The 25,410-nt window shown below is 38.5% G+C and overlaps 2 protein-coding genes across 2 annotated transcripts; both read right to left on the reverse strand.

Annotated features, from left to right (window-relative positions):
• Positions 1-1,743: 1,743 nt before the first annotated feature.
• Positions 1,744-3,357, reverse strand: LOC128019753 (ADP-ribosylation factor-like protein 4C). The gene has a single exon (XM_052605953.1). It carries the CDS (start codon positions 2,986-2,988, stop codon positions 2,410-2,412), a length of 579 nt encoding a protein of 192 aa, XP_052461913.1. The 5' UTR covers positions 2,989-3,357; the 3' UTR covers positions 1,744-2,409.
• Positions 3,358-6,886: 3,529 nt separating this feature from the next.
• Positions 6,887-23,622, reverse strand: LOC128019731 (SH3 domain-binding protein 4-like). Its single transcript, XM_052605900.1, has 5 exons — positions 23,516-23,622; positions 20,589-20,800; positions 18,157-20,498; positions 8,586-8,774; positions 6,887-8,070 (listed from the first exon to the last, which is right to left on the reverse strand). Exons 2-5 carry the CDS (start codon positions 20,707-20,709, stop codon positions 7,846-7,848), a joined length of 2,877 nt encoding a protein of 958 aa, XP_052461860.1. The 5' UTR covers positions 20,710-20,800; positions 23,516-23,622; the 3' UTR covers positions 6,887-7,845.
• Positions 23,623-25,410: the final 1,788 nt, after the last annotated feature.

Raw genomic sequence — 25,410 nt, forward strand, 5'->3', positions numbered from 1 at the left:
ATATATAATTAATTAATTAATATATATATATATATATATATATATATATATATATATATATATAAAATATCTGTATATATATATATATATATATATATATATATATATATAAAAGATCCAACAGAAACTGCAGCTGAGAATAAAGACCATCAGCATGTTCAATGTGTGAATGACCACACACTTAGAAACACACTCCTTAGAGCATACCCACATTTAGAAAATCTCAAATGTTCTTAAACAATCTTTAGCTTTCTTTTGATTTTGACTGAGTTTGACATTTATTTATTTTTTTGCTTTAAACCATATTCAGAACAATTGTTTGTTCTGGCAACAGTTTTAGTTAACATTCAGAATAGAAATGTGAGAGTGTGTGGCATTTTTCTTATTTTTGGCACCGTTCCAGTCTTTGTTAGGGGAAATCCTATATGGTTTTATCATGTGTGTCCAAGATAGTAGCTATTAAGAATACATCTTGCCTGAAATCTCTGCAAAAGTTCTGTTAACGGGGTTTTTGCTGACCTCATAAGTGCTGACCTGTTTCTGTCTTTATGAAGGTCTGTTTAATCCTAATTGACTCGAATATATCCCAATATATTGAACATTGCATTTAAAATACTATACATTTTTGAGTAAACATTCCTCCCATCCACATCATAGATTCTTTTAAATATGTCATATACTGGATACTGTTAATTCACTATGAATATATAACATGGTACTGAACTTTAATTGCGAAAGTTAGTTGTTAGGTTAGTCTTTATTAGACAAGACAAATGTAAAGATTGCCTTGATGACCTCATTATGGCATCATCTTCTGCTGTCCATTTGGAGGTGCTCAGGGAATTGCCTTCTGTCTCCACAAAAGCCCCATGTGAAATCTGATCTTCATCAAAGTTTCATGCATAGTGAGGCTCTTATCACCTCGCATATCAAATCATGACAAATTACTCTTACCAAATACCCCCTTAAATAAGGCTTTTGAATATTTTTTTTTTCAGTTTGTTACAAAAAAGGTATCATTAAACTTATATACAGTATATATTTTAGTGTGACTTTGGTTTGATGTTTGAGTGTAATGAATAAAGACCACATTCAAAAAACAAACACATATAATGTTAACATATGTAATTATTCCCTGGAAATTTGGTCAAATTCAGAAATTTCAGGCAAGCCCACAACCGTTCACTATAATTGTGGTTGTAAGTGACCAGACAGGTTTTTTAAATGGGGGTTTTGTATTGACTGACCATCTCTCTCCTCTTGGGATGAAACCCTAGAGTTAGGCTATATGGGATAGAAAGACACCATTGTCAGCATGGCTGGAAAGGGGGCTTATTAACTTAAGCTTAAATAACAAAGATGGCATGGCTATCCAAACACAAAATTTATGCACAAAAAGTAAGTTAAATATATTTGTTTTGGTAGGAAACCATAAGATGAATGTAGATAAAATTGAGTCCTTTCAATTCAATTGTGCTGAAGGTAAAACACCCAAGCTAGCTCAATTGAAAATTCAACAGTCGGTTGCTTTATGGCTTCTTTCAGTGTTTACAGAAAGCTTGGAAAACTCAAAACTACATCCTCTTTAACAGAACCTGAAAAAGCCCAAATGTTTAGTTCATACTTGTACAATTTTCTAATGATCCTAGAACACTGGTGAGAGATTCATCCATGATACAGCTGCAATCACCATAAATACCTTCAACCCTCAGATCTTCGTGATAAAGAACATGAGATAAGATGTTTGTTTTGCAATAACACACATTTTAATTGAAAAATAGTTCAGGATTCATCTCGACTTTGTAATACACTGACAGTCTATTATCTGATCGACAGTGTTGTACACTAGCTACTATCTGGTAAGAAAAAAAAGTGCTTAGAAGTGGACTGTGTCCCAGGCAATGCCCAGTCAATCACTTGAGTTCTTCAGAGTTCCTGTGAATCGAGATGTCTTCACGAGACTTCATACCCAGTGAAGTTACAGTAATTTTGTGAATTACAAGGTCCTCACACCCCAATTTCATTCTGGGATTTTGAAGCTACAGTTCTTGACAATGTCCTCAGCAGTTCTCTCGATGCTCCATAAGAGTCAAAATAAGATATCATGCATTCCATGACATCTTACAGCATTTTTCACAGTGATTCAGTAGAGAACTCCTTCAAACTGATGACCAGACTATGCAAATTAATGGCAGCTTAATAGGGGACCAGCCCTTTTAACAAATTGTTTCCATTTAGTTTTTTCCATTTTGGTTCACCTGCGCCATCAAGATTACATGCAACATAAATCCACCTCAACAACAAACAACAACCGTTCAGATGAATGTCAGCAGTGCAATGTTGAAATGGCAAATCCAGTGACTCAGGCCATAAGCAATGGAAAAAGGCAGGTGGAGGCTTTGTAGAGAGTCACCGCTTTTTCTTCTGTTTGAGGCTTTTTCGTCGTTTGACTATCATTTCGTACAGTTTGTCCATGCCTTCATGAAGCCCATCGCCTATTATGGCACAGGCCGGTTGGATGTGGTAGGTGGTTGCAGGCGTGAGCTCCTGGAGCGCCAGCTGCTTCTCTATATCCGCCACAGACAGAGATCTCGGCAGGTCCTGTTTATTAGCTATTACTAAGAGCGGCGTTCCTTGGTTTTCAGCGAATTTGGTCACTTTATGCAGCTCCGTCTTGGCCTCCTCCAGTCGATCCACGTCTACAGAGTCCACCACATAAATAATGCCATCCGTGCACCTACTGTAAGATTTCCACAAGGGCCGGAGTTTCTCCTGCCCACCAACGTCCCAGAAATGACAGCTTAATCCTTTGGCCGTGCCGTTACTCAATTTGATTTTTTCCGTGTTGAATCCTATCGTAGGCACAGTGTTGACAAACTCGTTGAATTTCAGCCTGTAGAGGACGGTTGTTTTCCCTGCAGAGTCCAAGCCAAGCATCACTATATGGAGGGACTGAAACGCAGATATGTTGGAGAAACTGTTCCCCATTTTGATCTCCTCGTCAGTAGGGGTATAACCAATGCAGCCCCCGTCGGCACCAGCGACTCGACCAAATTCAGAGTGGATGTGATGGAGCGATCATTGCAGTGCCCGTGAGATCTGCTCGGTAAACACTCCTCTATGAGCGGAGAGTCTCCGCAGTAACCGCTCACATCAATATTCCCCACCACAAACTGCTGGAAATTCCTTCTGACGGCTCAGCGTTCAGTCTCTCCAGGAGCTCGTCCTCATCAGCGATGAATGAATGTGATCAGAGATCTCTTTTAAGCATGAGGGCACTTACTCAAGCGATCGGTGATGGACACAAGCGAGCGAGTATATGGTAATGAATGGAAGCAAGCAGCTGCTCATCACACTGGAGAAACTCCGCCCGCATTTCGTGTGAAACTGAAAAAAACAAACCCCTCTTATGGCAAACTATTTATTCCTTCAACTAAAAAGTTGTTGCCCTGCCTATCTTTTTATTTTCCAATAATAAAGCCAATTATCACTTAACAATTAAATATTCGTTTTGTGTCCACCTTAAAAACCTTCGCCATATAGTGAAACAAATCATATTTATTGTTATAACTACAAAGCTATATGGGATTTCCTTTAAATTGTTTTTTTTGTTGTTGTTGTTGTTGTTGTTGTATTCTTAAAACTAACTAACCAAAAGTACAAACAATATTACGTTTTAGAGTATTACTTTAGCTAAAGTATTTTTATCAAACATTAGTTGTTCCATCAATGTTCAATAAAACATATACATTTTCTACTATCATACACTATGGGAGTAGTGAAAAGAATGTGTTCCTTTATTAGCCCCATTGTAACCTTGCTGATTAGTGTAGTTGATCAACCATTCAGCACTGGCCAAGAAATCACAACAGCATCTCTACTTCCTCCGCAAACTGAGAAGAGCCAGAGCCCCGCCCCCCATCATGTACACCTTCTAAAGAGGCACCATTGAGAGCATTCTGTCGAGCTGCATCACTGTGTGGTATGGCGCCTGCAACGCGTCATGCCGAAAGACTCTGCAACGCATAGTGAGAGCAGCTGAGAAGATCATTGGTGTCTCTCTCCCCTCCCTCCAGGACATTTATGGAACACGTCTCATCCGCAAAGCCCTCTGCATCACAGGTGATCCCACCCACCCATCACACAGCTTCTTCAGCCTGCTACCATCAGGGAGGAGACTGCGGAGTCTCCAGGCCAGGACCAGCAGACTGAAGGACAGCTTCATCCACCAGGCTGTCAGGAAGCTGAACTCCCTCCCCTCTTCTTCCCCAGGCACCACTGAACTATGAACCCCCCCCCCCCCACTAATTATATGATGACATGCACTAGTCACTTGAGCAGCATTGGTCTGCTCACTCACCGCTCACTACCTCATTCGGCATGGAACTGACGTCATTCCACTACCTCATCAGTCAGTTAAATAACTGCTCTTGGTCACTTGTCACTTTAATCAGACTTAAGATATTTTTAATAAGTGATTTTTTTTTTTTTTTACTAAAAAAATATTTTAACTGCACTGTTGTTCACTTCATTGATTTGCACTATATCTGTCATTTACCTTGCGCTGCTTTATTTAACTTTATTTTTAACTTTTATTTTTATTATATGTCTTTTTTTATCATTCCCTTATTGTATAGTTGTATCTACATTTTATATTTGATCTAGTTATTTTTTAGGCTTTAATGTTAATGTTTTCTCTATGCACCGGAGTCTGAGAGTAACGCAATTTCGATTATCTGTATGTTTGTACTGTACATGTGGAAATTGACAATAAAGCAGACTTGAACTTGAACTTGAACATTAAAGTTGTATTAACGTTGAAACAACAACTTGACATTTCAACCGTGTTTCAAAGTTGAAGGTCAGTCACATGCAGGCTGGGGATAGTTTTGAAATTATTGTTAGTGGGCTTTGCCTATAGCAATATTGAAAATTATACTGAAGTAATAAAAATAAGTTCAAGTAACAGTAATATAATTAGTTGTATAGTTTAACGGATTAAATGTTAAAATGGCTTTCCACACAGCTCCCCTCAGCAGTTTGTGCACAGGTTACAGAGTTCTCTAGTTTTCGTGGAAGATGGGAGGCAATTCGTCCAGAAACTAGGCTTCGTCAACGAAATTTGTCTTGTAACACGTAAAAAAAACTTAACAAAAAAAAAAACTTTTTAGACACGCATTTTCACACCTTCCTGAAATCATTATAATAAGCTGCTAATATTTCCACTTCTCATCTGAAATCCTTAAAAAAGCATAATAACTGCGTGTCTAAGGCAGTTTGGTAAATCGTCTGACTGAAATCTTTTCTATTTCTCATTTAATTTCAGTCATCTCTGGCTTACTTTGTGGCTATTTTTTGATATATATCGCCACCTGGCGTCCATAGTACATACACATTTTTTTTCTTCTATATCCAGTTTTTACTATAGGAAAAGTAATTTAAAGTAGTCAAAACCAATGGTCAGTGCTGTTACTATTAAACAAAGGAGTACTGAGGTAAATAGGCCTATCACATGTTGAAAAGTTACAAGAATTTACTCAGCTACACTCTTAGAAGAGATTGAACCTTTAAAGAACTTTAAAGTGCAAATATGAACTTCTAGCTATCAAAAAGGTTTAAAGTTGAACTTAAAGGTTCTATAATGATCCACTGGTTATTTGGCAGTTATTTTTAGAACCTTTGTTGTGGAAAAAGGTTCATATTAGAACCTAGCATGTTTAAGGTGCTTTGATGAACCTTTTCTAAGATGTACTGTAAAGACTAGACTGAGTACATCATTTGCTTGTTACATTAGTACATAACTATTTAATTTACTATTAATGCTTTTAAATTATACTCAGTATTAATGAATTTACTTGTATTCAGTTAAATGTGATGTCAGATGCAGTTGTGGTCTCCATCCGTTTAACCAAAATGTTTAGGCGCTGAGTTGATATATATTGATCAAAAACTCACAGACGTCTTATCATATGACAATCGTTAATGTGAGGTTTCTAGATATTATACAATCATCATTTGCTAACTTTGTCAAAAATATATATGTTATATTGGGATGTTTAGAGGGACTTTCTTTACACTGAGTAAAACTTTGTCCTTTATATTAACTGTTTGTCCTCTAGATGGTAGATGTGTAATTGAAATTTTAGATGATAAATGACTGGGAATGATTATTGGCCTTATTTAGTTTCCCCTTGATCTATTTAGGCAGTTAAAATGACTCAGAATGCAACATTCAGTCATTGACTGCTCTAATTGAAATCTTAAAATTTATAGACTATTTCAGAACACTATTCTTTTTTTAGCATTAGCATGGAGAGAAAGAAAAATAAAGCACTGTGCTGAGGCAAGCCATTTGTCTTTGTCGTCTTCAAAAGAACTGAGGAGAAAAAATGTAAGCACTCACTGACCCAAGAAAGAACACAGTTTATTTAAGGCATATCACAGCAAACACAGACACATTGATACACACACACTTGCTTGGCTGTATCTTTGGAACACCAGTTAAAAACTGTATAAAATCTACATAGTTGGCCACAAATGTTATATTTTACATTATATTTTACACACAAACACACACACTTGTCAGTAGTTGTGGGATCCCCCAAAGAGTGAGAGACGGCACTGATGAAAGGCTTGTGATATGAAAAATGCTGCCTGCATGCCTTTGTCTAGAGTAGGGTAAGATGTAAGCATATTTTTGTAAGACCCACAGAGATGACTGTTTACACTGGTCATAATTTTTGTTGGGAGATCCTGTCAAGCAGTGAGAAATATTATGCTGGAGTGAGAAGACTGGAATTCACACATAGCAAGTAGGTTTGTAAAACTCTTATTGGGCACAGCAAGAATACTTCACTTAAAATAATGTTCAGTGTTGTACTTTGACTGCAACCAGTTTAATATATTTTATTGGAGTCAGTTTTATCATACAAATTCATCCTATCAACGTATCAAGGATATGACATCTACACATCTACAAAGTGTTCAGCCGAATTTATATGGGACATCACTTGCAACAACAAATTAAAAGTTATGATTATAATGTGCAGTTTGTTCTTAATTCAAATAAGAACAAACAAATAATAATAATAAATAATAAAACGACTTGTTATGAACCATGCATGTGCTGTTTGGAATTAGCATCACAATCATATGGACTTAATTTTTTTACTCTAATCTTTAGTAACTAAAGTGCTGGAATGATATCTTCATATATATTTGGCACATTTTAATTTAGTAATTATTTTAATTTCTGTAAGCTGAAGATTAGATGCTTTAGTTATAGGACTTGTGCTGATGAGTTTTTTTTTTATGTAAAGGTGAAATAAAAGTGATATCATTATATATTACTCACTAATAATTCTGGTGTCTCTTTATTAAGACGATAAGGTTTTATTTGTCCATTTTACCTTTCAGTCTAACATTTACTCTCACTTATAAAAACATTAGGTAACTTATATCTGAAAAACATAAACAGCAGACACTTAGAGCAAAGTAAAAAAGGCAGTTTAGCATACAGTGGCATTACAAAATAATACTTAAAACAAAAGAGAAAGGTTGTTACATTATTACTGAACAAAATGTACATGTATAAAATCATGATGATATGCAATGATTAAAAAAAAATCTGAACAATCATATTTTATTTTACATTAGCGTTTTACACGAGATAGAGACCTTTGCTTGTATTATAACATCAGCAATACACTTTTCAGTAATTTGGTTCAATTTACTGTGCAACAACACCACAGCTAACAAATCTATTGTGCAAAGTGCTTTTAACAATAAATCAGGTGAAACCAGGTGTATCTGGGTCTTGTAAAAGTCAGGTGATGTAGGCAGTCTTTATATGGCACAGTCATCTTGAGAGCAGGGGCTGAAAGCATTGCTCCGTAGGAGATCCAGACAGTTGACTAGTATGAGGGAACCTGTGATGTGCCTCCAGTGCTTGGTGATGGGGTTCTTCATTTTGTCCAATCCAGTGTGAAGTTCCTGAATCACATCCCTGTAACTGTCCCCGATCTGGGCTGCCCATGTGACCAGGAAGTCAAAGGCAGGTTTCCACATGGCCTTTACAAAACAGAACAGTATAAATTCATTTGAGTTTGACATGTAAACCTGCATGAATGTGACATTAAGATGCCCTGAATTTTGTTCCCTAAAAATACTTTCTACACAATCTGTATGCTCTCCTTTAGAGTGGACGTGTACAAATACCATAAACCCGTAAGTGCAAGAGGAAGCTCATAATCTCATCAATTATTGGTAGAACATTTAGGTTCCCCTTCTGAGCTGGACACAAAACACTATAGACATGACTTGTGGCTTTCCTGTAATTGAAATAAAAATCCAGTTTTTAAATGCCAGTTTTAAGTGTAAGTTTCTTTCTCTCACACCTCACTCATTTTTATAATTTAGAGGATTTAACATTCCATATCTATTTGGTCAATATTTTGCTTAACTTGATGTTTACCTTCTCTGTGTTTTGTTTACACAGTTGTCTGTACGGTCACTCCTCTACAATCTAAGCCAGGTCATAAGCATAAGCATAATCATCATAATAATGCTTTAAGTGTTTGTTTTACCTCACTATCCAGTTGTCCCCTGCTGTCTCTGTGTGGAGCTTCATATGCTTCCATCTGGTGCTGGGACACTTTAGCAAGTCTCTCAGCAAGCTCCCTCCAGCGACCCGCCACCTCCACAGCTGTAGTCAACAGTACGAAGTCCACAATCAGCCGTGCCACCAGGCCCTGACAGTCCATCTTCAGAAGACCCTGAATGACAGATATACAGTTACACCACGAGTAATGCAAAGTTTATATCTCAGCTTTATGTCACTGTGTTAGTAGTCAAAATTTTTATAATGCTACATGTTTGAATCCCCACATGCCAGTTTTGTAATGTAAAAAATTATAGATAATGATTACTAATAATTCCCACTCAGAAGTATGACTTCAGGGAGAGGTCTAAGCATATGTAATACTGGTTATAGTTTGGAATGCACAAAATATGGGATTTTTATTTAATTTTATTGGTAGATATTGGCTTTTTTTGGATGTTTAATTGTGCTTTCTTTTCTTTTCTTTTTTTTTTACTTTTGGGATCATCTAGCACTTTTTATGATTTAATAACACTGTTAAAGGGATACCCAAAATTCTTTCATTTACTCACCCTGATGTTTTTCCAAACCTGTATGACTTACTTTCTTAAAAGAAGCTATTTTGAAGATGGTTTCAGCTGTTACCGATACAATGAAAATCACTGGGGTCTGAAACCACATTGGATCTCTTTGACTTTCATTCTTAAAGCTGCAGTAGGTAACTTTTGTAAAAATATATTTTTTACATATTTGTTAAACCTGTCATTATGTCCTGACAGTAGAATATGAGAAAAAATCAAGCTCCTCTGGCTCCTCCCAGTGGTCCTATTGCCATTTGCAGAAATACACCACTCCCGGTAAGAAACAACCAATCAGAGCTGCGGTCCGTAACTTTGTTTGTGTTCAAAATGTAGAAAAATGTATATAATAAGCGAGTACACCATGAATCCATTTTCCAAACCGTGTTTTTGGCTTGTCCTGAATCACTAGTGTGCACCTATAATAAGTGTTTATATTCAGACTATTTTAGATTGCTTCGGGGGTACCCCAGTACCTTTGTGATTCTTGAGAGAGAGAAGTAGTTCCGGCTACAATGTTCTTCCGCAAGACGCAAGCAGTTATGTTTATTAACCGCTAGAGCGTCAAAAGTTACCGACTGCAGCTTTAAAAAGAAAGTCATAAAGATTTGGAATGACATGAGGGTGAGTAAATGTTAACAGAATTTTAATTTTTTGATGAAATATTCCTAAATGTATTAAATCTTAATTTTACAATTTAATAATAATTTTTTATAGTGCTGGGCGGTTTAACCAAAAATCTTTCACAGTTGGTTTGGTTTCCCTGACTGTGCCTTTATATGAGTCAGAATGCATGAAAGAAATTTAGAATCACTGCATTATAATCACTATCCAAACAGAGATGCTACATGTAGCATTAACAGATTTGATTGCAATTAGATTGTATAATTTCACAATTTAGAGCAAAAACTAATTCATCTGACCATAGCTTTGTGAAATTATGCTACATAAAGCAACTACACAAAACAAAAACAGCAGGCAGGCTGCACGAGAATGGAAAATCACTCTCTGACAGCAGGTGGTGCTAATGGCACAGCAGAGAATAAGTGTTTCCCTGATTGTAAACAAACCAGCATTGTGTAACCAGTGTAAATGCAACAAAAACTCATCTCAAACATGCATTAAAACAGCTTTTATAAACCCAGTGCAAATTCTTTCAGAACGTATACCACGTATATCGCTCAGCACACATTTTTCATAATGTAAGTTATAATGTTGTCATGCCAAAATTATCTTTTAACATATAAAACTATCGGTTTTTAGTTTAAAGTGTTTTAGCCTAATTTAGAGAATTGGGAAGAATTTAAGAATTTCAATTGTTACCATTTGTTGGCTATTACATCAGCTATAACTAGGGCTGGGCGATATATCTAACGATATGAGAATGTGCATCTAGTCAGTAAATCTGGTTTTGTGATTACCGCTAAATCGCCATCACCTGCTTTTAAATGGAGCTGCATTTAATAGACAGAGCCGTAGATCACTGACAATACGCAATATCACGTTCATTATCGAAGGCGTTTCATCTGGGATAATGAACGCGATACTGCGTAGCTTGTAAGTGATCTACGGCTCTGTCTATTAAATGCCGCTCCGATTAAAAGCAGGTGATGGCGATTTAGCGGTAATCAAGGAACCAGATCTACTGACTAGATGCGCATGATCATATCGTTAGATATATCGCCCAGCCCTAAAATAGTTAGCAGTATATCAGCCACAACTATAATTTTAATACACGTGCATCCCTAGTTACAATTCATTTACACCAGATTTGCTTCAAATGCCTAAAATATACGACACTGAAATTTTAGCTAAGAGACTTCAAATAAAATCTTAATTAAATCAAATTAATAGTTTGTATAGTTGTGTATATTGTTGATATCTGCCTTCACAATCTCACACTATAAATACTGCGCCCCCCCAAGTGGTTGCAAAGTAAAGCCTGTTCTTAGTAAACTTCAACAAGAGTACACCAAAACACAAACTACAAAACTGAGATAGTGTCAGTGGTTTTCTAAGCACCACCTCAGTAAATTTATACAAAAGCAAGTCATCAAGCTGGCCACATGTGGCGATATGCAGGAAACAACGTGTATGCTCCTGTGAGCACAATATAATGAGAGTGACTCCGGGACCCTTGGACAAGGGAAATGTTAGGGAAGAATATCTGGCCATTCTGTTGGCAAGAGTTCTGTCTTATTAATGTGACCTTCTTTTCTCCCCTGAGAGATTGGCGTGACATTTAAAAAACTGAATAAGGATTTAAGTTCACTGCGCCTTGTGAATATATGATGTTCAGTGAGTATATGATGTTCACTGATCTACAAAATGTCTGAAACTGTTATGTGATGAAGATAAGATTCGACATTTATACTTGCTTGATATATACAAGAAAGAAATGAATCAATCTTTATACACATGCCATCATTGAATTCAAATCAGTTTCCAAATATAAATTAATAAAAAATGCAGGCACTCTTAATATGCTCAAATATGTTAAAGTGCACATAACCACAAAAGTTACACACCCTGAACCTACTAATCTCTGATTCCAGTTCCATAGCTTGGAATGTTTGGAATGACAGGAAGTCTGCTTAGAGGGGGAGGAACACAGCGCTGATGCCCCAGAAGACCTGTTAAAGGTCTGGCTCAATACAGTGCAATGAAATAGTGGGAGTCTTGGATGGTTTCCCTCTTATTAAAATGCTAGATCTAAAAACAAACAGGAAGGTATGTTTTTGACTTGTCCATTAAGCAGTGCTAAAAGAATCATGATCAGTAAGATTTTCACTCTTCTCCTGACCTGTAGTACAAGCATTAACAGTGTCACTGTGTGAAAAAGAAGCATATTGTGTGTGAATGTATCACACTGTGTACACATTGATTGTGTGCATTAGCCAAAGAAAGATAAGGCTTTTAATATACATGTTTCCTGAGGTGTCTCACCCTTGACCCCTGTCACAGTCAGGAACTTAAGTAAATCCTTCAGAAACATGGAAGTGATAGGAAGCCAAACAAAACCATGCTCATAGACCTGCTCAGACTTTTGACAGAATCCTGAACCAATTGGTAAAGCCTTAAATGAAGTAAAGTGGGGCAAACAGAACTACTGTAGAAGCTTCAAGTTCATCTATTAATGAAATTAGCAGTAGTGTTTCTGTTATCATTTTAAAATCCAATAAGAAAGGCAAATTATTATTTTAATGCTGTTGTGATCATTCCAATATTTTGCCCACAAATATGACAAAGCTGGTTCCATTGTAATGCTCTCTTCATTGTTCCTTTAGACACCTAAGTACATTTCTATTAATATGCTGCATCAGTAACAAGATAACTGCAAATAAAATAAAATGCAGTAAAACAAACAATTTCAGAGGAGAGGCTTTTTAATTGAGGTCCATTATAATTTTTTTTTTTGACTAAAATGTTTTTTGACAAAATCAACAAGTGCACATGCAAAAAAAAAAAAAAAAATTGTGCAGTTGCACAAAAAAGCAATTGTTTGTTTAAATGTTTGACTTTCCTCGGTGCTGTGAGGCTCTTGTCTCCAGGATTTTCTTCTTTTTTTTGGTGTGCATATTCTTTGTGACTAACGACACATTCGTTTTGCATAATGTACCTAGTAAACCTGGCTAAATTTGGTACAGAAAAGTTTATTTGCAGATTTAAAGTTCTAAAGTGATTCATTAATTTCAACTATAAAAAGTCTTTGGTATACCTCAGTTATACTGTTCTGTAACCACACATTAAAAGGCATTTACTTTGCTTTATATTACTAATTTACATTTATGCACTTGGTAGACACCTTTATCCGAAGCAACTTGCAGTAAATTCAGGCTACAAGTTTCCTTGAACTCTAATTTACCAGAATTGTTAGCGTCATGATCTGCCATGTTGACCTACTACATAATTTAAACTGTAATTTATTACACCCAAAGCCTGCATGAGCAAATCAGTTTATCTGAGATTAAATCTTTAAATACATAAAACATAATTTGTGAATTAGTCACTGTACACACACACTTGCTGTCAGGGTTTGCAAGGGAGGAACTCAAGTGCAGACAGGGATCGGGTTACACACGATTTATTAATACAAAAAGGGGAAAACAAAACCCACGAGGGGGAAAACAAGGACTAGGGCAGATACAAAATAACTAAACAGGACTGATTAGACAAGATAAACAAAGACTCAAAACTAGAGAACACTAACTACAAGTAAACACTCACGGTTGTACAGGACACAATATCTCAAAGGGGTTACCAGGGTATAATCACAGGTGAGGAACAATCACAAATCACAATGAACCGACGCAAGACAGAGCACACTAGGAGATCTAAATAGGGGGAACAATCAAGACACGACAGGTGGCACAGATGGGACAATCAAGACACGACTAGGTTAACAAGGGGGGCAGGGCAAGGGAACGAGACAACACAAGCACATGGCCCAAAGACAAGGCCATGTGCTTGTACACAAAACATGGGTCTGTCATGATCCTGCCTCAAGACTAGGGAAAAATCAAGGACACGAGGGCAGAATCATGACAGAACCCCTCCCTTAAGGAGCGGCTTCCAGACGCTCCTCAAGGGAACATCAAACACGGGACATGACTGACATGACAGACTGGGACACAGACACAAACCAACAAGACATGACAAATAACAACAAAGGCAAACATGAGTACACAATGGCAGGGTTAGGGTGACAAATAAAAAAAAACAAACAAACAGGGAAGGGGAGGAGGCGGGACCACAAAGTTCATGGGGGACAGACCAGGGTGGGTGGGTGGGGCAGGAGTCTTAGGAGGGCGGGCCGAAGGCTGACGACGAGGGGTCCGGGCAGGTATGGGTGGTGAGGGGGGGGGAAGGGGTCTCTGGACAACTGAGAGAGGACATGACGGGAGCAGACACGGGTCGCGGGGCAACACTTACGGGATGCGGGGAGACGACAGCTGGACACGGGGAGACAACAGGACACGGGACATCTACGGAACACGGGGCAACGTTCACGGGACACGGGGCTACATCAACGGGACACATGACAACATCAGCTGGGCTCGGGGGGACAACAGGACACGGGGAGACAACGGCTGGACACTCGGGACTTCTGGGGACAGGGTCTGGGGACAAGACAGGACTGACGGGGACTTCTAGGATCCGGACAAGACTAGACAAATAATCTGAGAAGGCTTTAGCTGCTAGGATAATTGGCATCTCCTTACGAGATGAGACAGACTGTACTAGAGTCTTTGCTGCAGAGTCGGCCGCGGCACTCTCCTCCGCTCTCACGACTGCAGACTTGCATACAGCTCTCTTCCTTGCCGGCCCGGGCACGCCAGCGCTCACTGCTGCTGGCTCGGGCACGCTCACTGCTGCTGGCTCGGGCACGCCAGCGCTCTCCGTTGCTGGCACGGGCACGCCAGCTCTCACCGCTGCTGGCTCGGGCACGCTCACCGCTGCAGGAGGCGACAGAGTCGCAGGACCGGGAGACCCGTTCTTCCTCCTCTTCCTTCTAGGCCGCGGTGCAGAGGTCACCGCTGGGACAGAGACGGGTTGGGGAAGTTCGGTCTCGGGCAGGGCAGACTCTGACGCCGACGCCTCCGAGGCTGACTCCCACGACAATCGTCTCCCTCGCTTCATGGGGAGACTGCAGGCTGTGGAAGGCGCCTCAGGGCTCTGGGAGGGACTTGCCTGATCCCCCAGGGTTGCTACGGCCAGGACACGACCCTCTGGAATCGTTGGCAGGTGGGTAGGTGGAGGGGACCTCTGTGGCTCCTCCTCTCGACCGCTTGCTCCGGAGCGACCTCCCCTGGTCCCCCGGAACACCACTAGGCGAGAGCCCTCAAAACCATCCCGCTTGCTGGCTGATGACATCCAGCATTGCCTCCTGTCTGCTGAGTTCCCTTTTGGTCGGTTCATTCTGTCAGGGTTTTGGTAAGGGAGGAACTCAGGTGCAGACAGGAATCGGGTTACACACAGGATTTATTAATACAAAAAGGGAAAACAAAAACCCACGAGGGGGGAAACAAGGACTAGGGTAGATACAAAATAACTAAACAGGACTGATTAGACAAGATAAACAAAGACTCAAAACTAGAGAACACTAACTACGAGTAAACACTCACGGTTATACAGGACACAATATCTCAAAGGGGTTACCAGGGTATAATCACAGGTGAGGAACAATCACAAATCACAATGAACCGACGCAAGACAGAACACACTAGGAGATCTAAATAGGGGGAACAATCAAGACACGACAGGTGGCACAGATGGGACAATCAAGACACGACTAGGTTAACAAGGGGGGCGGGGCAAGGGAACGAGACAACACAAGCACATGGCCCAAAGACAAGGCCATGTGCTTGTACACAAAACATGGGTCTGTCATGATCCTGCCTCAAGACTAGGGAAAAATCAAGGACACGAGGGCAGAATCATGACACTTGCTTAGCTTTTGATTTATCACTGTTGAGAGCTCCTGAGACATAATCACAGTAAGATGCATCTTACATTATTAAGACAGTTGAGCACAAAATGATTTATTCTTTACATGTTTTTCTCTTGAATTCCTCTTCTTTAACATCTGATTTTATGATAGTGCTTATAATTCATTATCTTCCCTTCTTGCCTGTCCGTCGTGATTTCCTTTTGTATAAGCTGACCATTTAGTCTTCTGTTTATAAACTATTGTCAGAAATCACTGACAGTCTATACAGGGAAGTTCTTCTGCTCTAACAATAGGCTAAAGGAGGGAGGATACTAAGGAATAAAAAAAAAATTCTAAAAAAAAATGTTTAAATAAAAAAACTGCTTACCATGACAGCATTACAACTGGAACTTTTACTGATTAAAAACGGAATTACAAAGTTCTCTAATGTTGTTCAGTCATCATGTCAATTTGTAGGCAAGTCTGAAAGACTAATTCACCTTGGATTCTTTTGGGAATTTTCTTGGTTTCAAATTCACATTTGACTGTGTGTAATTTATTTTGTAGAACAAAACAGGATGGTCTCTTCATGTAATGTTAACCACAGACCTCATTTTATTCATAAATCAAAAACTCCTTATAAATTCCAGAGGGAACCCATTGCTCTAAAATGCTAATTCTTCTCTATACAGAAAATGCAAGTTCTTTATACAGATGTGCAGAGAATTGCAGATAGATGTCTGTTAGCAATCTCCTGGCAATGGATTTGTAGGTCCAGTGGGTTTGTGTAGTTTAGTGTGACTCCTGCTACATATTTGATATTTCTGTCTAGAAGTTAATAATAAAAATGCAAACATCTGCACAATTTACATTCTCCTTCAACGCAATCACTTCTTCCAGCATTTTCACTCTCTTTTTTTAAGTTAATTATTTCTATCTTTTGCTGTAGTGTGTCAGTAGTAAATATCAGTTTACTTTTCCATTTTTTTTTGTGCCATTATTGTAATAATCTAGTGAGATGTTTGTTTGTATAAGGAGTCTGACAACAGCCAGTGCTCCATACAGAGATCTGATCTCACCTTCATCCAGACTGTCTGGAATAACATGAAGAAAAAGAACTGAGATAAACTAAATTTAGAAGAACTGTGGCAATGTATCTAAGATATTTCAAGAAACCTACCTACAAAACAATGTGCGTGCACCTAGGACAAAAGCTTTTTTAACGCATAGTGTGGTCACACCAAATGTTGATTTAATTTAGTTAAGTTAATAGAAGTGAATTAATAAAATATATTTATTTTACAATAAAATTGTGCTCCGGTTGTGTGTCCACAGTGTTTGTGTGTTCCCTACTCACTGCTGTATGTATGCACTTGGATGGGTTAAATGCTGAGCACCAATTCTGAGTATGGGTTACCATTCTCGGCAAATGTCATGATTTTCAATTTTTTTTGACAGCATCCTCACTTTACAGCATTTTTACACAAGTGCCTAAAACTTTGCACAGTACTGTAGCTTGTGTCTTGAAGACATTACCAAAGTTCTTCTGGATTGAGTCTGTCTCAGTTTATTCTGTTTCTTCATGCTATTCCAGACAGGATGGAGGAAGGTGAGATCAGATCTCGGTGTGGAGCACTGGCTGTTGTCAGACTTTGTCCAAAAAAGAATCTAACTGGATTATTACATTTAATGGCAGAAATATAATTTTTGGAAATGTAAACTGATATTTCCTACTGACACACTACAGCAAAATATAGAAATAACTGACTTAAAACCATTTTTTGTTGGTTAAAAAAACTAGTGGCCTAAGACTTTTGCACAGTACTGTATATGATTTAAGTGTCTGATAATCTTCAGTGTGAGCTATTTAGATAATCTTCTGTGTCAGCTCTCTCTTATACAGAGAGGTTTCTTTTAGGTGATTGTTGCAGAATGACTGATGCATCATAGAGCAGATTTATTTAAATGTTTGTAAAATAAGTAGCTAAAATGCAATTTGATATTTCACTGGGAAACATCCTACTTCAGGTTCCTGTTTACAAAGTTTTAACATCATGGTTTATTGAAACAGTGGCACAAAGGGGTTTAAGCAGGTGACAGCTAGACAAACCTGCATATTATCCACCATCGTAGCATAGACCAAGTGAGAGAGATAAGGTTTTGTTTGAGAGATTGAAAGATTTTCAGTCAGTTTATAGGAATGGTCACTATATTGATCATAATATATATTTTTTTTTTTTGGGGGGGGGGGGGGGGGGGGGGGGTGTAGCAGGTAGGGTTTCTGCAAATAAGGTGGCACTTTAAGATCTTTAGCACTTGGTCTTTGCTTTGAGTCTCCAGTCTCAAAATATAATGAAATAGTCATATTGGTCATTTATTAGTTATCAAACATTACAAGAAAATTATTATCAGCTTGTCAATTTTAAGAAAACCTCCAATAAATTAATCAAATAAACACGCTTTATACCTTTTTAAATTAGTTTCTTTAAAGGTTTTCTCAGTACACAACTAAGTTTAGTTGAAAGATTGACCTCCGTGTCAAAGCTTACCTTCATGAGCTCCTTCTGGAAAGACTTCCTCTCATTGCCCTCAGCTGCATTGCAGTCTTCCTTAAGTTTCTCAAGAACAGAAGCCACCTTTTCAGGCTCACTTTCTGGCTCTGTCCGACAGAAATGTGTCAGAGGCAGATTGACGTAACCCAAAGCGTCAGCAAACACTCTCCAACTCGCCACGTTTTCCATCAGTATTGTCTGCACTGATGCGTAGATGTACGTCAGGCACAAGCAGGGCTTTAGGATCTGCTCTAATAGGATTGTAGTTGTAAGATCAGGCCCTTTGAAATGAACAGGTTTCACTTTTCCCATGATTAGAATGTTTTTTGCATGCACCAACCCAATTCTTCCATGATAGTATCCGATGTACCATTCTTTGGTCCATAGATGTCCTTTAAGTTTTATTTTTTCCTCACTCAAAAGTGCCATTGCATCACCTTTAAGATACTCTAACAAATATAGGCTTTTGGACTGTCTTGCAACAGTTTTCAGGAACTTAGCAAATTTTAGGTTTTTGACTAGTCTGTCCTGAAACACAGGGTACTTTGTGGTCGGTGCAAGAGGAGACAGTATGATTTTGTTTACTTCCTTTTTCTTTATGAAGCGCCTTTGAACGGAGCTTCTTGTAATTGTTTTTGGTGGTGCAGTTGGGGTCTGAACGCAGAACTGGGCCAAGATACAATCCTTATCATCCTTGACCTGAATACGCAAAGTAAAGTCTGAAATGTCAGTTGAATCACGTGCCGCGATCAAGTAGATGAGGCGAGCCACTTTGCCAAGTTTGATCTGAAATCCCCTCACGGTTCTTGCATCTTCATTGGCTCTCACATCAAAATTGGACATGTTCGAATACATGTCAACCTGAAGGTCTTGAGGTTTTGTTAGTACAAACTGGTGTTTCCCCCAGAGTTGGAGGACGACAGGTGGAGTTGACTGTAAGTGCTTTTTTACATCGCTCACTAGCAATGTCTTTGGGGCACAGTCATGACCAAAAATGGCCACTACTGTGCTGAATGATGGGTGGATGTGCTTTGGCCCATATACCCCAAGAGTGACCTTTTTTACGACATGTTCCCAGACTGTGCTGTATGGGGCCACCGTTTGTGATTGGGCAACTACAGAGACATACATGCAAGGCTCTAAATTGTCCAGAGTTACTTGAACTGTGTCTCCATACATGTATACATGTGGAATCGGGACATACGGACCTTCCTTGAAGTTGCTTCTCACACACACCACCTCTGTGGTTTTGCGGCTCTCTATCTTTACTACAACAGACACCTTCATCTCTAAAGTGATCCGGGTCTTGGTTTCCAAGTTACTGAGTTTTACTTCTACCACTGGACTTACGGTAGTACATCTATCATTGTTAAGCTCCAACGGTGGATCCAGAAGGGCCTTCAGTGATATCTGTTGAGTCTCACCTGGTGTAACGTGACCCTCAGGAATATATATACTGATACTGGTGTTTGGTAGCTGCACAGCACCACCAGAACTGTCCAGTTTGCACACAATATCGGTCTCTATTGGCTGGGTTTGCCCCCAACCTGGGTTTTGTTCAATGGAGTCCAGATCTTGGCAGGATCGTGTAAGTTTACGGTGATTTAGCCATGCCGTTTTGAAATCCTCTCTACTTTGAAAATGCTCAGGTTTAGGAGACTTCAAACCACTAAAAAAACTCAAGGAACCTTGATTCCCATCAGACAGGGACTGCAGGACAGACAGTTCTGACATGCTGTAGCAACGCTTACTCCTAAAAAATGGATTGTCCCTGCGAAAATTTGGGCAAGGGCTAATATTGTTTGTGTCAAATAGCCCACTTTCAAAGACATTAATATTAATAGTAGAGCTGTTGTTTGAGTTTGGAGGTGAGAGATTATCTAAACACAAAGCATTTGCAGAATTCTGGTTGCTATTTTGGTCAGGGGAACCTTGCAGCGTGCCATTTAGGAAAGGGTTAGTTGACATCCGTTTATTAACAAAAGGATGGTCTTTGCTAGATTCTGTGGTTTTGATGGACCCTGTCCACTCCCCCGAGATATCCATTTCTTTCACTCCCTCAGAAATGTCACTTAGGCTGTCAATCATGCCGCTATCACTGAACGAGGAATCTCGATAATTGATCGGCTGAACGTAAGCAGCTGGGATATATCCCATCTCTTTACTGTTGTGTGCATACCACCACTCTTCACCCGATGTGTCTATAACATAAAGACAGTCTCCCTTTGAGAATTTGAGTGTGGTAAAGCTGGATGGACAGTAATCCTTAATGGCAATCACTTCCCTGACAGCTCCAAATGAGGCAGTAGCATCCAGTCGTAAGGCACTAGCTGAAGGCACTGTAAAAAAAAATAATAATAATAAGTGAATGAGGTTAAAACTAAAAGCTAACACTATGCTGACTGTGAGGTAAAAATAAGAAAGGAAACCTTTAACATCTGTAAGGGTGGCCTCTGGCACTCCTTCACTGAGATCAATAAGTGCACCCTCAGATCTGCAGCGAGGGAGCACAGTGTTGTTGTTTGCTGATCGAATGCGATGGGCAGCCATGGTGTGTATTTCTACCAAACTCCACTTCTTGTCTCAAGTTTCTCTTCCCATGTTTGTTTCAGTGTGAGAAATCAATAGCCTTCCATAACATCTGTCACAAAGTAAAGGTGAAAGAACATTATAAGTTTGCTTTTTTATTTCGGCAGAATATAGTATTTAAGGAAATTTGATATTGTTGATATATTGTTTGCACTATTTAAAAAACAGAGATGAGTTCAAGAAAATGAAAAAAAAACCTTCATAAGAATATTCATAAGTTTAATTCTTGAAAAAAATCTTTAGTTCTCAAATATTTTCTAAAAAAACATTAAAAAAATTCTAATACAATTTTGTATCAGTCCTTTTCTGAAATGATCAGAACAAGCATTCATCAACAAGGATTATATGCTGTTGGCTGTGATGACTTTATATATTCTTTTCCATTCAGTTAATCAGTAATTTAATCACTGTAAGATTGTAAAGTATCTTTTATAACTCTTTCCATATTGGTCTATATCAGATGTATAAGGCAAACTTCAGTTTTATGGCCTCGTCCCACTTATCCTAAACCTAAGAGAACCTACACTTTGCCACAACTTGTCTTGAAGGAAGGCTAATAAGGGCAGAAATATTTGCTCTTGTCCAGACACGTCTACGTTATTCATGATATCCTCTAGCACATAAACAGAGAATAAAAGGCCCTGGTCTCTATGAAGGGTTGCACAATAAATTGCCCATATAGCCTGAAATCAAAGTCGCTACATTTGTTTATCTTTTATGTTAATTATTATACTTCTATTTATTTTATTTTTGTGCAGTAACATATCAAATGATTGCTTCAAAAATTGTGCATAGTGTTTGAATTATTCAGTTATTAATAGAAGTTCCATCTGAGCTGCTTTGCAGTATGAAAGCTTAAGGATCAAACGTTGCTGGCTTTTAGTAATCAAGAGTAGGATAGTGTTTGAGTGAAACTCGGCATCTTCTTAAGTCTGATCATGAACTATAAAGGCTCTAAAGCAATACACATCAATGGTTTCTATGGCTACCACCTTGGGGAAGAAAGCACACACAGTGAATTGCCTTTAGAGAAAATGCCCACCTGTAGCCTACTGGGAATGTCTCATGCACAACAGTCTGACATATTATAAAACTACTAACTACAAAAGCAAAGCCACTTAGGCTGCTTTATTGATCAGGGTTACAGTTGCATATGCAATGTTATGAAACTGTTCACACAGATGTACATCATAAGGAGTAAATTTCTATCAATCTATCTATCTATCTATCTATCTATCTATCTATCTATCTATCTATCTATCTAGCAAATATATATAGCAAATGGGTAGCAGTCATGTTCTGCTCTGTAAATAACTATATAAAAGATATTACTAGAAATGAATATGGAGTAAACATTATTATTATTATTATTATTATTTCATAAATGGACAAATGTCTCTGAAAATAGTATGGTAACAGTATTAATAGTATGGTGTACAGTATTTAAATTTAAATTGAATAAATGTATGCATTTAGCAGACGCTTTTATCCAAAGCGACTTACAGTGCATTCAGGCTATCAATTTTTACCTATCATGTGTTCCCAGGGAATCGAACCTCCAACTTTGCGCTTGCTTGCTTGCTAACGCAATGCTCTACCAGTTGAGCTACAGGAATATTAATAATAATAATAGTAATGAGTATTTATAGGGCTCCAGCATCTGCTCTGTGAAAAACTCATTGTACCACCTTTTTTTCCCAGAAATACAGAGGAAGAGCCTGTAAAATAAGGATGTGCTGCATTTCCCAAAACTTCCATTGCACAATCATATTTCAGCAAACACCTTCAGGGTATGACAGAACATACCGGTCTATTGACATCAAAAGAATCCCAGTGTTAACTGTTAAATTAATTGTCATAATGTCATAAGACCTTTATGCATCATTGGACATTTTCAGGACTGAACTTGCCTTACGAGCATTCAGTTTTGAAGCATGACGGCTGCTTTTTGGTGACATGGCTTTATACAATATTTAAACAATATGAACTGCTAAAATACTACAGTAATGCTTAATAATGTGCCAAATAAATGAATAATAATAATAATAAAAACCTAAAAAAAAAAAAAAAAAACTTTTTGAAGAATGGTACATTCCAGACAGAGCTCAAAACATCTGCACCACGTTTTTATTTTTTTTCCCATATATCTAAAAAATATAGGCCAATGTAGATGACTTGTGAGGAGAAATTAGGAAGAAAATCTTGTTCAGCCTGTTTAATTAAACATTAATTATGCGGAGCTAGTATATATTATTTAAGATGAACTTAGTAGTTTGACATGAGATGATTCCTGAAGGTTTGAGTCCTGTAACTGATACAATTTTTATCGGTTACAGGTACATTGGTCAGTCTAAATTAGGGCGCAAAGGACATTATCTGACATTTGCCTTTATGAAGTTTTCTAGGGCTAAACTCACTGTTTCACTTTGAAACAGTGAGTTCAGATTCTTTGTAAGATAAGATACTGTCCTCGGTGGCTGGATGAACAAGTTGAAACGGATTGTGAAATTCCAGTAAACAGATGAAGACATTCAGAAGACCTACAGACTCACACAGTCTCCAATTTCTAGCAAGTTTCAAGTGTCAAACACGGCGAAAATGGACAAATAACTCGAGCTAAAGTTTCAGAAACAGCATTTGTGAGTTCAGCAAGAAAAGTGGCAACTCAGTGGCAAATAGCGACGCGAACAGAGCTAACGTTACATCCCACTAATCGATGAAAGCCGGATGGAAGGGATAAAAGCCAAAACATATAAATTATACTTACTTTTTGGAAGATGCGGTCAGTTTCTTGAGTATGGACCGTTATGTGCAGCTGCCGTGAGCGCGCGTCTCGCTTGTGCAGGAACATACTATTACTATTGGTACAGTAGGAGAAGCTGCGTGACGTCATCATCCAGGAGGCGTCCCGGACAGAAAACATGGACAATCCCTCTTTACTGCTTTTCAACTGCCATGATAATTTACACGCCAAGATTGATTGTGTTAAGGTACAGCTATACCTCATTATCCCATAGTGTAAATGTACTTAAATATTTGTAGTTGTAGCCATTTTATCTCACTTTCTTTTTTGAAGATGAACGTTGCATTCATTAGATCAAGTTTAATTGAAAATACTTTTTGTAAAGTTTGATTTCATTTTAAGTAGGCCTCGTGTAGAGGGAGCTTTGTGAATTTCGACCGCATTCTTAATAGCCTACGTTGGCAGTCAGTCTACATAAATTGCGTGACATTCAAATCAGACGTAATCCAAGTTCAACCGTTTTGAGGACTATGTCTAAATATAAATATTTGGCGGCACCTGTTGGGGATTTAACATATGACAAAGCGGTTTGTGCCTTGCCGCAAATGAGGCCTAAAATTTGAACTTAAACGCAGCTAACTGACATGTGGTTAAACATCATTCCATGCCTCACAGCCACGTTTTTATTCCTGTCAGAAATTAAATATGCCGCTACTCTACTAAGATCTACGCTTTCAAACTTCCTCTACATTATACAGTAGTTTTTTCTTCATTTCTTGTAGCTTGTCACTCCTCAGCAGAATGCCAAGCTGAAGGATTTTTTTTAATTGTACAAAGATTCATCACAATCATATTGATATTTTATATAATATCATGTCCGTTGTCCTCTATGCAAATTATTAATTTCTTAACAAATTTTCCAAATAACTGAGTAAATTAGTTTGATCCATATCATTTGTAATTAGCAACATGCTTTTATGGTGTGGTGATTTTTCTCATACAGTATATTGTAAGTAGGTTATAAAAAAAATCCCCAATGATTGATTCTTTTGCCAAATTTACACTATAAAGGAGGCACAGAAGTTCTTCTGAAGTGGTATTTAGGTATCTATATGCAGACTGTAGAATTTTATCAAAAATATTTTCTGCCTCACTGAAGAGACCGAAGCAACAGTTTGCATACAAACAAGAGGATCCAAAAGCAGTGTTTTAGTAGGGTAATCCAGAATCATAAGTCAGCCAGGCAAAGGTCAAAATCCAGAAAAGCAGTCCAAAACAAGAAACACGGCAAAAAACCAGGGAACACGAAAATAACGGGTGGCATTAGCCAAGAACTCCATGACAATGACAGAAACAAACAGGGTATAAATAGACAGGTGCAAACAATGTGAGCGGGAACAGCTGTGTACAGTGAAGTGATTAGTCCATAATGCTTGTGAGAAATGCAGTACTGAAGTGGGGTGAGGATATGGGGAAGTGAGACCTCTAGTGGACACCCAGGGATAAACAGACCAGACACTGTGACACAGTTTTCCCATCATTCACCTTATTCATTCTGTGTTTGTCCCTCACCAGTGTCCCACTGACACTCGTAAGGTTTTGTCAGAGAGCGGTGTGATAATTGACAGTATGTCCATGCTGCCCGTGTTCCTGCACCGACCCTGTCTGAGATCTGCTCGCTTGTGGAGAAACTCAAGTACCGCGATGCTCTGGCTACCAAGAGTGTCCAAATCCACAGCCCACCTGCTAAACCCAATTGCACCGCCTGGTTAGGAGGTGAGCAAAGAAAGGCATGGCCGAGGCTTTGAGACTCCTGTCCTCTGCATTGGACGAGAAGAGTTTTATAAAGCATTAGTGACAATGAAGATTTGCTGAAAATGTGCTCACCCTCGGCCCATCCAAGATAAGGATGAGTTTGT

The sequence above is a fragment of the Carassius gibelio genome, chromosome A9 (assembly GCF_023724105.1).
Source record: "Carassius gibelio isolate Cgi1373 ecotype wild population from Czech Republic chromosome A9, carGib1.2-hapl.c, whole genome shotgun sequence".
Taxonomy (NCBI): Eukaryota; Metazoa; Chordata; class Actinopteri; order Cypriniformes; family Cyprinidae; genus Carassius; species Carassius gibelio.

Bases quoted from the DNA above. Each gene is read 5' to 3' on its own strand.
- LOC128019731 (XM_052605900.1), bottom strand. From the start codon at position 20,709: ATGGCTGCCCATCGCATTCGATCAGCAAACAACAACACTGTGCTCCCT. The intron at 20,499-20,588 runs GTTTCCTTTCTT...TTTTTTTTACAG, and splicing joins CACCCTTACAGATGTTAAAG to TGCCTTCAGCTAGTGCCTTA. The intron at 8,775-18,156 runs GTAAGCTTTGAC...TCTGTCATTCAG, and splicing joins TCCAGAAGGAGCTCATGAAG to GGTCTTCTGAAGATGGACTG.
- LOC128019753 (XM_052605953.1), bottom strand. From the start codon at position 2,988: ATGGGGAACAGTTTCTCCAACATATCTGCGTTTCAGTCCCTCCATATA.